A 15,016-nucleotide genomic window follows, 5' to 3' on the forward strand; every position below is an offset into this window, starting at 1 on the left:
CAGGTGATGCTGATAGTGCTGGTTGGGGACCACATTTTTAGGAGCATGGGTCTAGGGCAATGACTTTTGAATACTGAGTTGACTTTAAGAAACTGGACTAAGTTACAAAACCAATTTTTACTCTACCTTTCGTGGTTAATGATAAAAATATTGGGGGAAATCTGAAGATGCTACAGAAAAAAATTTGAATGAACACATTTAAAAATCTGGGAAGCTCAAATCCATTCTACACACTTTCATTTATTGTCTGGACAGATAAAGTACAAATAATTCAAACACAACAAGATTATGAAAAAAAAACATTTACAATACTTTCCCTCAGAAATCATCTAAACTAGCAAGATTAACATGAAGTCATTCATTATAACTAAAGTATACAACTGCCTGGTCCTAAGATTTTTTTTCCTTTTTTTTTCCCCCAAGAGTGACACATTATAGAGAAGAGATTTTGGCATGCCTTTCCCATTAATGCTTAGCAAATGCAACAAAACTTTGCCAGCAAACTGCGTTCATTCGTAGCAGGTGATGTAAAAAAGGTTTCCCTGAATGTTGAACGAGTGTTCTCTTAACTGAAATCTAGCATTTTTTTTTTTTTCCAAAACCGAAAAGAGGAAAAAAAAACAGAAAAAAAATTTAAAGGAGGAGTCTTTGATGCAGCCTTGGTTTTAGTTATCTGTCTACCACTACAATGACTACTACAAAGTTTGCCTCTTCAGTGTGAAAACAACAGTCCTGTCTACATGCACTTAGTGGGTTCAGCATGGGAAAAAATGCACAAAATAAGCACAAGTTATAAATAACCATAACGTTTTATTACCATTAAGACTAAACTTGTATTGAAAAGATTTTATATAACAAGACAAGAAAAGCAATAGCAAATTTAACTATCAACTAGATTATGCATAGCGAGTAACTGTTTCTATTACCCAGGGAAGAGCATGAACCCTTGTATTTTTTTTGTTTTGTTTTTGTTTTAAATATATAACCGTACAAAGCACAAACATACTAAAATGATCAGTGCACTGGACATGGGAGAGTGCTCCCTCAGTCATTTTGTTCCCTTAGCTCTGTTTTGTTTTCCCCAATCTGAATTACATTAAAATAAAGACCCAGTTGTTTTTATTTTTCTACTGTGCAGTAAGAAAAAATATTCACAACAAACATGACAATATATCAAACAATAGTTCTACACAAGTTACCTTGATACCTCTTTAACTGTCACTTAAATATCATAAGAAAACATTTTAAGACATATACAAACAAAACTAGCCAAGTGTTACAACTTATAATAAATTAACCAAAAGAAAAAATAACTTTATATATATATATTTATATTGTATATACACATACACACACAACAGAATGACACGATAATATGCTTCTTCCCATAGTTTAAGTAAACAAATAAGTAGTCTAGCCAATCTAGCTATATTTGATCTCGGCCATAGGCATCATCACATTGGCGATTAAATAAATAAGTGTTTCAAGCAACATAAACAGTGTTTTCAAATGTATACCAACACAGCCCAATTCTATCAGCATGGGCTACAAAGTGAATTTGAAAATTCCTTAATGAATTTAAAGCAAATGTATCTTTTGTTTTCCTCTCCTAAACACATTACATTTAACTATGATACTAAGATATGTAAATAATTTTGTAGCACCTACTGCTCAAACTAAGGAAGTTTTAGATCAAAAGGAAAATTAATCTTTTTAACTTTTGTTCTGCTGACATCCCATACTGATGACTTAAAGAAAAACTGTCTTTCAACTCATCTCCTTGCTTTTGGGTTTTGACTGTGGGGAACTGTGGTACCCTGGGTAGAACGAACACTCCTTTCCCCTAATAGTTAACAATTGTGTTTTTTTTTTTAATTACATGCTATGAAAAGATATGAAGATCATCTGTTTATAGCCCATCCTTCAAAAAACAGTCTACGAATCCAGTTTAAAACACACATCTTGATCTCTAAAAAGTTACCAGTGCAGTATGAACGCGACAAAGTTGTCAATTTCCCCTAAATTAGCCAGTCAAAATATTTTTTTCTCAAATCCAGATTCTCTTGTAAAAATTCTTTATATTTTATAAAAATAGATTTTTCTTGAAACCCATTTTCAGCAAAGAGACCACCTCTTTGGCAACAATGTTTATGTTATTAAATTGTTAATGTCATCAGGTATCCCCCTGGCCCCCATCCCCTAACAGAAGACTGTTTTAGTTCACATGATATAAAAGAAAAAAGGAAAAATAAAAAAATTTGCAAAAGTTTTTTTTTTTTTTCATTTTTGCAATTTTTATTATTCCTCTTTAATTTGTGTGGGGGTTTTTAACCAATCTGATTGGATCAACATTTTGACAAAAAAGAAAAATCTTTTTTTTTCTTTCTTTGAATCCCATTACTTTGTAAAAATTGTTTTATTTTTATTATTTTTTTTTTTTTGTTTTTTGTTTTTCTTCTTCAAATGAGTGAATGGTCATCTTAAAAGACCCACCTTCAAGGAAGGTAGTAAAGTTAGCTGGCTGGGTAAAAATCCCTGCACATCGCTATCTATGTATATTATATTCAACAACGACAGCTATGAAAGAACATTCAATGCATCAAAGGTATTTTTTTGTTTTTTTTTTTTGTTTTTTTTTTTTGTTTTTTTTACTTTTCTTCTAAGCATTATAAAATCCTTTCCTGGTACACCTCAGGATAATCCAATCTTTTAATACTTAGGCAACACTGGCTTATAAAGTCCATGGTTAAATATAAGCCTTGAAAGGTTTGTTTCTCTCTCTTTTGTGTATATGTGTGTGTGTGTGTGTGTGCACGTATGTTTTGTTCGTATATATTTATATATATATTTTAATAAGTAAGGATGGGATATTCAGGACTTGTGGGCTTTGTTGGTTTTAAAGGAAACTTGCAACACTCTGTCTCCCAGGCGGTACCCGTTGAGGCTGGCGATGGCCATGGCTGCCTCGTCGTAGTTGGTCATGGTGACGAAGCCAAATCCCTTGCACTTGTTGGTGTTGAAGTCACGGATGACCTTGACGTTGTTCACTGCACCAAAGGGGCCGAAGAGCTGCCAGAGGACGCTCTCGTCGGAGTCAGGGGATAGGTTGTAGACAAAGATGCACCAGCCTGTTCCCGTGTGACCAGGGATGTTCATTCCCACAAGGCTTGTCATCCCGTCGATGGTGATTGGAGAGAACCTGGGGGAACAAGCAGAAGGGGGGACTGGTCCAGACATCAGTCTGACCACGGATAACAAACAGATGCACAGACACAGACATGGGGCAGAGGGCTGAGTGAGTGTTTGCAGGAGAGTCTTCAGGGTTTATAAAACAAAATGCAAAAACTAATGTCTGTGGCATTTCTTCTGATGGGAATGCTAGACTGGTTAGGCACCTACACGGCAAGAGAAAGGCAAGGTCAATTCCTGAAAGCCCTGAGGGATTTCTGGAACTCCCAGAGCAAGGCTCTAACATGGTTCTGTCACAGATATGCTTGTGGGGTAGCCAACTTTCCACTCCCCAACTCTCTGCCAACAGATAGTGAGCTCTTGGGGGATGGGCCTTTATTTTATCCATTCTTTTGCTCCATTTATTTATTCAGTGGAAAACATATAGGAATCTCACAGACACAGTGATGCATAGAAAACACTCTATAAATATTTATTGATTGGATAAGTGAATAACTTTGGTTGACCTCAATGCTTGGAAAATTTTATATATATTTTTTAGGCAGATTAGGGGATAGCCCTAGAAAGTGCTCAAGTTACCATCTTTGCAGTTCATTGACTGCTGGTTGTTAAAGATCTCTTGGTATCACTGAGGACAGAGATACGTGAGAATGAATAGACATGTCTTGTTATTAATCAGATGGGTGGCTCATGTTTCACCTAGCATTCATTCAAAAGGGTTCCAATAAAAACCCCAATGATAATAATAAGTATCACTCCTTGATGCTATATTGTCTGGATTATTTCTAAATGTTACAGGAGCAAGAGTTCAAGTGGTTTGTGCATTTTTATATCTTGAATCACTAAATATTAGAAAAAAAGAACTGTTATTTGGCCTATTACAACTACTTTTGTATTAGGATTCAAAATCTTTCAGTTTCCATGTTATTTTGAAAAAAATACAACCTTTCAAATTCTATTCACTGTCTGGTAAAATAAGTTTATGTGTAACTTGTGATGAATGCATCAGACAAAACAATTACATTTCCAGTGCCTAAAGCAAAAAAAAAAAAAATTTGTTAACATATTTATTTCATATTGAACCTTTTGACTCTATACACTGACCAGTGGTTTGCTTTTTATTCTGTTGTGTGTCTGGGGGGAGGTGGGTGTGAGACGGATAGGAAGAGGAAACTGAGGAAAAGCAGAGGTAAAGTGTGATCTAGGATTGTTTTTAAAAATAATAAATATTCTTGGGTGTTTGAAAAGCCCTATTTTAAAGAATAATTCTGCATCTAACCAGAATTTAAATAATCAGATCATTGCTGAAGGTACACTAAACATAACATCTCAATTGATACTCTTTTTTCTATTCTTTACTAAGATAATCTTTCCTCTCACTTAAAAACAACAAAAGAGAACAAAATCTCTCCCATCAAATACCCTGGTAAAGATTCTTAGAAGGGCAAATCCATTCCTAATTACTATCACAGTATTTCTGAATCCTGTCTTCTCAGTTTTTCTCTCCTCCAACTTGTGAAATGACCCCTTTCAGCTTATAGGTAGAGAACAGCCAAGAATTTATTATAAGGTCAAAGTCAGAGCCAGCCAAGAGGTTTCAACTACAGTATCAACTCTAGTTGGTAATGGCTATCTGGAGCACTTTGGTAGAAAGGATTCTGGATCCAAATTCGAGTTCAATAGGAAAAAAAGAATGCTGCTATCAACTAATGATGTCTCTTATGGGTGGGGATTTGGAGGAGGTGGCAGCATGCATGCACAGCTGTCTTCCCTGGTCTCAACTATGTTGTAAGCATCACTGTTTTCATAACATTTGGTGCTACCTCACTGATGTCAGAGAGGAGCAGAAGTATGGGGTAGATCTAGGAAAGATGCAAAATGCCTGGGAACAGGCAAAGAGTATGCTAGACATACGGAGATAATTCACCATGATTCTCCCTGGTGCTTGGATTGAGATTTGAGAGGCTGGAAAAAACTGGTGCTCTGATAGTGAAGTCTGCAGTCAAGTTACTTCCTCCACTGTGTGCCAGTTTCCAGAGTCAGGGGTACTTACCATGCATGGTCGAGTGGTGAAAGAACTGCCTAGTATTGGGAGTGTGACGCAGACTATTAAAGGCCACGTCTCTTTCCCTTGACTGTAGGAAGGGGAATTAAAGCGTGCAGCTCTACTGAGCAAGATGATGAAGACGCTATGTCCCTAGCAGTTCAGCGGAGCTTATCGAAAGCACATATGGGAATCTCATGGACACAGTGACATAACACACCCAATTTCCCAAGACTCAGCTTTCAGACTGGGCCTGGAACACCCCTGTGACTGCATTCAGAGAGCCCTAAAAGCTGTGATTGTATTTGAGCCCCCACACCCAACAAAAAGGCTTTAAATGAAAGAAACAGCAAGTTTAAAACACACATATATATATAATCAAGGGAGGATTTATAATAACTGTTAAAACCTGTAACAAAAGAAATGCCTGGTTGAGGTGCACACAGATACGATTTATTCATAGGATTTGCTGTGAAATGCACATTAAGGTGGGGGCAGGAGTCAGAAAGTCATCCAAGCTTTTATTCATGCTTTGGCCAGAGTTGGTAGTCCAAAATCTAATTTTTCAACTGACAATCATAAGATTGTCAACCATGATTAGCAAAATGTTCTAATTTTGATTTGCTGGAATCTGCCCTCTTAACTGAATCTTGGCACTGCTAATGCAAAACAGTTGCTCTTCAAGTTTGCAAAATCAGCCAGCAAAGAGTCCGAGACATCCCCCTTAGGGAGCCATTTACAGGACCAGATTATTAAAGGTTTGGTAGCTGTGGCACCTGAACCATAGGAGAAGCCCACCTGCAAATAAAAGAAAAAGTGAAACACACAAACACACTTTGTGTGCCCTAAAAGAAACAAAACCAACTGGGGGCTGAAATTAAAATTAAGAATTTGACATGCTGGTGGAAGAAAAAGGAAGAATTAAAAAAAAAAAAAGTAAAGTTAGTGAATTAAAATAAAAAATTCTAGCCCCAGTCTGTGCCAACACGGACATCTGGCAATCTGTGGAGTTTTAATTACCTCTTTACGCCATAGGCCATATTAAGCAAATTGTCCAGCCTGCAAAGAGAAGGAGGGTCTCTGGGTTAATGCCTCACAGATGGCAAGATCGCTCAATGGAACTATTAATAAGAATGCTCCATTTTCAAGGAAGAAAAGCTCAACAACTTTCCCCAATGCTTAGGAGTTCATCCACCAGTAGTTTCCCCCTTTCCTGCCTCCAACTTTAAGTAATTCATGCTCAGGTCAGTGCTAGAGTTAAAGAAAGTGTCTAATGACACTTTCTTTCAACATCTGAATTAATCCCACTCCCCCCACCTCTCAGAACATTTGTGGGGATTTTATTTTATATTGTATGTGAAATTGTTAGAAAAGGAGGGCTTCTTAAAATGTTCACCTTTTACTGTAATTAAACTTGTGAATAAAGGTCTCATTCCAGAGTCACGATACAGGCACACACAAAGCACATCAGAACCTATCTTTTCTCTTAGCCTAGCTACGTTAATTAAATCTTTTTACCATATAAATATATATTCATATATTTGGTTTTGGGGGGGAGGTTTAAGATCTTTAAAAATTAGCTTACTATTTACAACCCAAAAGCATCTCCTGGCAAACTGCCATTATATTTTAATCTTCCTCATGTTCAGTACCTTACTTTGGGACAAGCTACTCACACCATGGGGCAGTAGTAGCCATAGTTCCCACCATTAGAAGCCTGCTGGAGAGGCTTTTTACATAAATACTGCATGTGCTCTCACACAAAATAAAAATTAGATGACTTGGACTCTTCATGAAATCATTAACCATTTCAAATTAACAGGGAATGGGAAGACGCTAGAGAGGCTGGTCTTTTCTCCTCACCATGGACAGATGAAAGGCCTCCTGTCTTCCCATCTGACAAGCAGAAAAACCCCTTCATTAAAGGGAGGTTGGGGACATGTGTGGAATGAAGTAATTATTGACAATGTGTTATGGGTAGGCCAAAGATGTCCTTATCTCTCGTCCCTAGTTGCCTGCCCAATGAGACCAGTCAAGGGGGTACTGCCTGCATGGAGAGAAACCTGCCTTTAAGAAGTGTCCCAGAAGGGAAACACCCCATTGCATCAGCGGCACCCTGGGGGTCTGTGTATCTGATGCAGGAAACACTAATAAGGCCTGGACAGTACCTTCCTCCTTGCCTTCCCAGAGTCTGCTGACTTAACAGTTAGAGTAAAGGTAACACTCAGAGTACCTTCCTTTCCCCACCCAGAAGTTACCTGCTGATGAAAAAAGAGGACAGGCAAAACCACTCCCTCTGGCAAAGACTTGCCTCCCAGTCTACTCTTCTCTTTGACTTTATTAAAAGCCACTGTCTAGCCTTAAATCTAAGCTGCTGAATGTGGTCACTTATCTGTGATTAACTCTTGTTGAAACTGAACTTACTTTTTTGGATAAAAGCAGTAATATTGTTTCTATTAAGGAATCTAAAGTTTAATCACATGGTCACGGTGGTGAGTTAGGCGGGGGCTGGGAAGAGCATCTGAACAAATCAGCTCCTTTTATAGGAGTGGAAACTGAGGCATGAATCACACAGTGATTCCTGGGGACAGAGGTTCTTACACTTTCCCCATCCTTCAGGGTGGTGGCCTTCCCCGTCCCTTGCCCAGCCCTGTACCCATGTACCAGGGCTCCTTCCCCTGGGGGCATGCCTACCTGAACCTCTGAGCCTGGTGGTGAAGTGGGCCGGGGTAGCGCCGGTTAGGGGACTGGTAGAGCTGGGAGAGCAGAGCCTGGCTGGACTTCTGGCTGGGGTTGTTGGCAAACTTCACAGTAATCGGTTCTGTAGCACCGCTGGGCTTCTGGCCATTCAACCCTTTGATAGCTTCCTCTGCCTCAATCCTCTTATCAAAGCGGATGAATCCCACCCCTCTGGACACCCCTGGGGAAACAGAAAGAGCCTCCATAAAGAGTGAACAAACCAAATCTGCAAACCTCTCTGGGAAGAGATGGACTGGGCCCCATGGATATTCTGTGGGCATGGAGTCTACCTATGGGGCCAGAGTGTATTCAGCTCCCTGAATCACTCTCACCCATCAAACCACAGCTGCCTACATTTCTGGTCTCATGGCTCTGGACACATGACTCCCACCATGGAACTGAGGGGTCCCTCGCATCTGTCCCTTCCAGCCCTCTGCCACTGCCCTACCCTGTCCTCAACTCCCTTGAGTTGCCGTAACTAGTCACCCACTGTCCAGGTTCTAGTTCTCCAAAGTATCCTCTGTGCCTAGTAACTAAGTCATCTATTTGAAAGCAAACTCTGACCACACTACATTCTTAAAAACATTTCTATACCTTTTCGTACACTTTGTATTTTGTACCTTGTGCATGGCACCTATTCCTCACTGTCCCCTACTCCAAACAGAATAACAAATGAAACCCACAAAAACCTTCCATGGCTCCACACCGCATACTGATAAAGTCCAGACTTCTTGGTATGGCATCAAAGCTCCCCAATATCTGGCCCCAAATCCCCTGTTGAGTCTCATGCCAGCCACCCTGAACTGCCTGCCTTTCCTTAAACTGGTTGTGCTCTTCCTCAGCTCCATGCTTGGCATATGCTGTCCCCTCTACCCAGAATGCTCCATCCCTCTTTCTTGCCAGATAACTGCGATTCATCCTCCCAAACCCCATTCAAACATTACTTCCCCAGTGGAGGTTTCCCAGCAATCCGCCCCCACCCAAGGCATAGCATGCATTCTTCTGAGCTTTGGACCAGGCCCTAGAAGGTATTTGCCACACCGGAGTCCTGTGAGGCCAGGGTTTGTACCTCATTCATCCCTGATCCTGGTTCCCCTCTGCACAATGTCTGGGGAAGATCTGGCTTGTTGCATGGATCACTGAATGCTTGTTGCATGGATCAAATGATAAACAAGTGCTAAACTACTCTCAGGGGGTGACTTTTAAATTGGGATCAAAATGGGTGGGTAAAAACGCCTTGTCATTAAAAAAGCAACCCTAGGTGCCTTATATTTCTTACTGAGAGGTGGTGGTTACGTTTCTTTATTATGAACAAAGCACCATAGTACCAGATCCTTGGTTCATATCCCTGACCTGCTACTAACAAGCTGGTGGGAAGTCAGGTCCCCCACTTTGGACCTCTGTTTCCTTATTTGTGAAATGAGGCAGTTTGAGGTCCCCTCTAACTCTATTATCCTATGAATTGGAGATAGACCTACATATATAGGTTCTTGTCATATACAAAAGTAATGTTACTTGGTTGAAGGTTAAAAGAGACTTTGAAGGTCATCCATTCTCTCTCCCAACCTGATGCTTCAATCCTCTTTACAACCTTGCCAAGTGGTTCAGCTGCTGCTGGAACGATTCCATGATGGAGAACTCACTACCTCCCAACGTGGCCCATTTTAAATTTGGGCAGTTGACTGAGAACAGCTCTTTCTCCCAAGTCAAAAATCTGTCTACTCATGATCCATACCCTCTACCTTAAGCATTACTCCTCTGCTCCTATGGGTCAAATGTCACTGGTTGGTGACATTGTGACAAAAGGGAAAGAAATTATAAAGAAATACTTAACCTGTGACTTGATCAACCAGGATTCGTGAGGTGATGATACGGCCATATTGTGAGAAAAGCTGCTCCAGTTCCTTCTGGGTCATGGTTTTGGGAAGGCCGCTAACATAGAGGTTAGCATCCCTGATTGAGGCAGAGCTTGGACGGGCATATGAGACCTAGAAAAAGGCAAGAGGAGCTAAATCCATTATAGGCAATCACCCTCAGAGTAAAGACTGAGTCAACAACCAAGATGACAGCCCCTTGTCTATCGTTACAACCCATGGTGTCAGTTCAAATAACTCAGTAGTTCAGATTTTTAGCTACTCTTGTAATAGTAATGAGAACCAGGCGAACAGCAATAGAGGAACAAAAGACAAGTTGACGATAACTTAAAACAAATGCACAGATAAGGGTCTCTAAGTGCAGAACAAAATAGCTACTGTATGGCAGCTATTAAATGCAGAACTACCCACACATAGAGTTCTGAAGATTTACCTCCTGGATGTGGGTGTATAGATGATTTACTGTATTCAACACATAATAATCTTCGAATAAACCAAAAAAAAAAAAAAAAACCCATGAAATTCTGCTCTGCACATTTCTCTCTCCTTGCCACCCTCCCCACCCCCATCTTCATTTGGAACACATAAAATCGATCAGGTTCTCTGCAAGATTTTTTATGTCCCATCCTTTTTGTTGTTCCAATCTGTTCCCACAAGGTCTGCTCTCGCTGAATGACAAAGTGCTGGTGAAATGGGGCTGAATGAACATCTGCTTGTGAAACTGGATATGTGACCTTGCCATTACATCTGCAAGAACCAGTTGCCTTCTAACTTTGAGGCAGAACAGATAAAACCACAGTAAACAAAACAGAGGCAGAGGGGAAAGGAGGGAGGGAGAGAGGGCAGTAGGAGAGAGAAGAGATCCTCACTGATGGTTATAATAAGTTTGACTTTGTAAATTTGTCCTCCCAGATCTCTCAACTGTTTTTTTTCCCCCAAAAAGCTAACACAGAAGTGTAAACAGATCTGAAATTCCATCTGCAAGAAGCCAAATCTGTAGCAGTACACATAAGCAAAGCAAACCCCAGCAGTCATTAATTTTAGACTTTCATTTACTTATTTATTTATTTTTTAGAAAACAACATCAGACATTTGAAATATAATTTACAGCTAGTCTAACAAAAGCACTTTCCTGCTAAAGCTATTTCTGGGGTGGTTATGGCTCAGAATAGATGATGAAAACAGTCATTTCAGAGTACATCTGACAATGTTGGACAGGAAGGGACCTATATGCCTTAGCATTTTTCAGTTGGGAGTTTTATTTAATCTATATAACTGATTCATAAGACCTGCTAAGACTGTAGCAGTGAGCGTTGTGTGCACACACAAAAGCATGTGTGCAAAGGAAATTACACATCTTAAACTGGATCTTTGGTATTCAGAACTAAACCTCCAGCAGCAAAGTGGACCTTACTTCTGAGGCCTTCAGGGGAGAGGGTGGGTCTAGGAAAGAGGACTGAAGGATCAGCAGATCTCCTCACCCATGGCACTCTCTCTCTTCCTATGACAGAGATGCCAGGTCCCTTTAGGGGTGTAACACCTAAAAATAGATGTTGACTCAACAGATAAAATGATGTGAGTGACTAATCTGCCTTACTGCCCTCCTCCTGCTGATGGAGCAAGGAAGTCAGCCTGCAGTGTCTACAACATCCTCTAGAAACTCATGGGCAGCCTGGGAGGCATCTTAGACTCCCTCTCGGCACATGGCTTTATATGGAGGGTCCTGTGTGTGCATTTGGGGGATGGGGGTGGAGACATGGACACTGCAGGACAATACTGGAGCTGAGTTGAGGCAAAAACAAAGGGAGCAGTCTGAAGGAGCAAGAACCCTTCACTCCACAGAAGCTTCTCAAGCCTGTCCTTCAAGGGAAACAGTCTTTCAGATTACAACCTAGCAGAATTATTTTGGGGTAGGAGGAGGGAGTGGTAGGGAGAAGGAAATAAAAACACCAGAGTGACATGTCCATGGTAATGAGGGTCACTCTTATTTCACCCCTTCCAATTAATGACAAATTTATTATCTGAATGAACTTTGTGCTCCCCTCAAACACACTCGCACCTCTGAGCCTTGGCTCATTGAGAAAATTTTCCTACCCACTTCATCAGGTCCAAATTCTACCTCCTGTTTAGGGCTTAGCTCAAATGCTGCCTCCTCTAGACAGCCTTCCCATCTTTCACCTCCTCCTAAAAATCCTCTTTGGGGTGCTCTCCATGAACCGCACCCATGGTACTTAACCCCTTCTGTCCTTTATTCCCCATCTCCCCATCTAGTCTGTTGATATTCTTCAGGTCGTGGTTTTTATCTGTGTGCCTTATTTATGTCTGTGGCTCTAGCTCCTAGAACAAAGCTGGTGCTGAATACCTACTAAAAGAATGAATGAACATCCACAGCTCATGATGAATGATTTACAACCTTTACAGCTCTTTGGGGTTACCTGCAACTTGGATTCCTCCACTTAGGGGATTCCTGAGAGTCAAGCACCCGGAATAACAGCTGTGCTTCCAGGTAAGCTAAAAGCTAAGGATCAGGTTTCCCTGGGGTCAAGAGGACCAAAAGGAAATTTTTCTAGGACTAGACATCATTTAGAGGCCCTCGCTCAGCAAACATTTCCTAAGTACACACCACAAGCCAGGCACAGTGCTGGTACTGGGTATATAGCAAGAACAAGGCATGCTGTCTTGCCCTAAAAGACCTTTAAGTCCAGTGGGGGATAAACAACACAGGAGGTACTCAATCAACATGAGTTGAATGGAAGAATGGATAAGTAAGCACATGGCCATGAGACGAGGGCTATACTGAGGCTGTGTCCAAGTGCAGCTGGAACACAGAGAAGGGGATTGATCAGAGTTTAAAAGGACCAGGAAGGAGACAGAGCTGAGGTGAGACTGCTGGTGAGACAGGTGGTATGAGGGTGTGTGGCAGAGTCAGGGAATAGTGGCCTGATAATAGATGTTGTAAGAACAGACAAGGTGATGAAGGTCAAGGGCTTAGCACAGTGCCTGGCACCCAATAAATGCACGATGGTGGTGAGGACCTTGATTCCCATTAGTTCTGGGCAGCCAGAGCTGGGGTACAGGGGGGAACAGGCTAGGAAAAGACCCTGCTAGAGAAAAGGAGCTGACACTGGAAAGTCAATGACACAGCCAAAACTATTTTTCCCAAAAGAAGATTCTGACAGAGACAGAATCTCAATCAGTGAAAATTACTGCAACAGACCCCCAGAGATTGATGTCTGCCAGGCACAGAGCAGCAATGAACTCCAAGGGTGAACAGCATCTTAACCCTAATTCCTGCTTGGTTTTTCTCTTCTTCTATTTGGAACCCGAAGTCTATTGTTCTCCTAGTCCCCTGTCCAGGAAAACTGTAGGAGTAGGAGTAGGCAAAGATGACAGACCAAGGATCTTCCCACATTCAATTTCCAAACACTCTTCCCAGTACCTAAAAATTTCAAGTTTCCTCATGCATTTAATAAATCCTAACTGAGTGATTACAGGCTTAGGGTCTTTGTTAGGCTGAAACATTTCTAAAAAAATCACTGGCTTTCTTCCCCTGCAGAGGGTCAGGCACTGCCAGTGTGTTAACCCCACTGAGCCAGTGGCCCAGAGCCTGGGGCTTCCTGGGCTGGAAGAACTGCCCCTTTGCCTCAGACAGTCAGGATTCTGCTCGCTTCATTCATCCAGAATCTCTGAGAACCAGACTGGCATTTCTAGGCCAGTACTGTTCTCCCTCTGGAGCTCAGAAAGAGTGGAGACTGGGGAGGCCACTCCTTTCCCTCTGGGTAAGGGTGGCTCAACGGCAGGTGACTGCCAATGGATGACTTTACAGGTGACCTTGGCAGAAGATTCGCAGTCCCTCCAAATTCCCCAGCTCTCCCCATCCTTTCCGGCTTGCAGCTCTTCCGCCCCCCAACCCCCGCCCACACACACACCAAGAGCGACAGTACATCAACCCGGCAGGCCCTGACTTGGGCCAACTCCAGTACTCACGAGCTGTGTGACTGGACAAGTGATTTGATCCTGATGGGTCTCAGTTTCTCTACTGGTAAATAAAAGGGGGGAGGGGGCAAACCTCCTTCGGTGAGTTGTTGTGAAAACTGAGAGAATATATTTCACGTACCTAGCACATATTTGGTATTTAGTAGATATTAGTAAATATTATTTTATGATGAGTCATACATGCTTTGGTGGGCCAGCCTGGGAATCTAGCCCCCACTGGGACACACTTTACAATTTTACCAAGCAAGCATATAAACACCTGAACACTACCAGTGACTGTCTGTAGAGGTACTGTCCTCCTCTGCCACCCTGGGGGTAGGTTCATCCTTTACCACTTCACTGCCATGAAATTTCCTCTAACAGATTCCCACATATCCTGCTGCTTCACATCACACACTCTCTGTTTTTCAAAGTGACTTCACAAGGTGGGTAAATCAGGCAGTGTCATTTATCACAGATGGGGCAGTAGGACCAGGGCTGGGCCCGCCCCCCTGAACCAACATGCTCTTCCTGCACAACATCCACAGGTTTCTTCACCTGCTCCCTGCCAGGGCTTGACCTGGGCAGGGTGGAAGGAACTGTGCAGCCGGGGGAAAATGTTTCCTGAATCATCTAGCAACACCTCGCTGCTTGTCTCTCTGACCTGCCATGACATGGAAAAGGGCGACGGCTTGGAACACATGCTAAAGACATGATCTTGGGTGCTGTCAAGAATAAAATGGGAGACAACATTGTTCTCACCCATGGAAAGATGAGCCTTTAGGAAAACACTGGCATTAGAATACGAGAGTTCATCCATTCCTTCCCTCCCTATACTACTCATGCCAGGCCCTGTGCTGGGTGCTGGGGGTGTCTCTGCTTCACAGTCTGGTGAGGGAGTGAACAAACAAATGAAGATGTACAATACAGAGGGCTGCTCCTGATAGGTGGATACTAATTTCCCATGCCTGGTGTTTCCTTCCATGTGGAGGGAGCCCCCGGGTTAACACTTCGGGCCTCATCCACTCCCTCACCCACTCTCCCGTAGGGGAGGTGGAATGACCACTCTGAATGGAGAGTTCCATACACGAATGGGCGTGTGAGGCTCAGATGCTGCCTCCTCCCTTCTGAGAGCCAGAAGGTTCTAAGTTTATGGGGCAGGCTCTGCTTTCACCTGGGGAGGCCTGCAGGGTCC

At 42.1% G+C, this 15,016-nt stretch overlaps 1 protein-coding gene across 5 annotated transcripts in view; it reads right to left on the reverse strand.

Moving 5' to 3' along the window:
* Positions 1–1,805: 1,805 nt before the first annotated feature.
* The window catches only part of ELAVL4 (ELAV like RNA binding protein 4), a 139,069-nt gene continuing 125,858 nt past the window's right edge, over positions 1,806–15,016 (reverse strand). For 4 of the 5 annotated variants that reach the window (XM_037827263.1, XM_037827265.1, XM_037827264.1 and 1 more), the window contains exons 4-7: positions 9,807–9,960; positions 7,928–8,153; positions 6,254–6,292; positions 1,806–3,199 (exon numbers count right to left, since the gene is read on the reverse strand). In XM_037827263.1, coding sequence (XP_037683191.1) covers positions 2,872–3,199; positions 6,254–6,292; positions 7,928–8,153; positions 9,807–9,960 — 747 coding nt within the window. In that variant the 3' untranslated portion in view covers positions 1,806–2,871. The remainder of the gene's footprint in view (positions 3,200–6,253; positions 6,293–7,927; positions 8,154–9,806; positions 9,961–15,016) is intronic. The other variant, XM_037827266.1, reaches the window with a different exon arrangement.

This window comes from Choloepus didactylus, chromosome 2 (assembly GCF_015220235.1).
Source record: "Choloepus didactylus isolate mChoDid1 chromosome 2, mChoDid1.pri, whole genome shotgun sequence".
Classification (NCBI taxonomy): domain Eukaryota; kingdom Metazoa; phylum Chordata; class Mammalia; order Pilosa; family Megalonychidae; genus Choloepus; species Choloepus didactylus.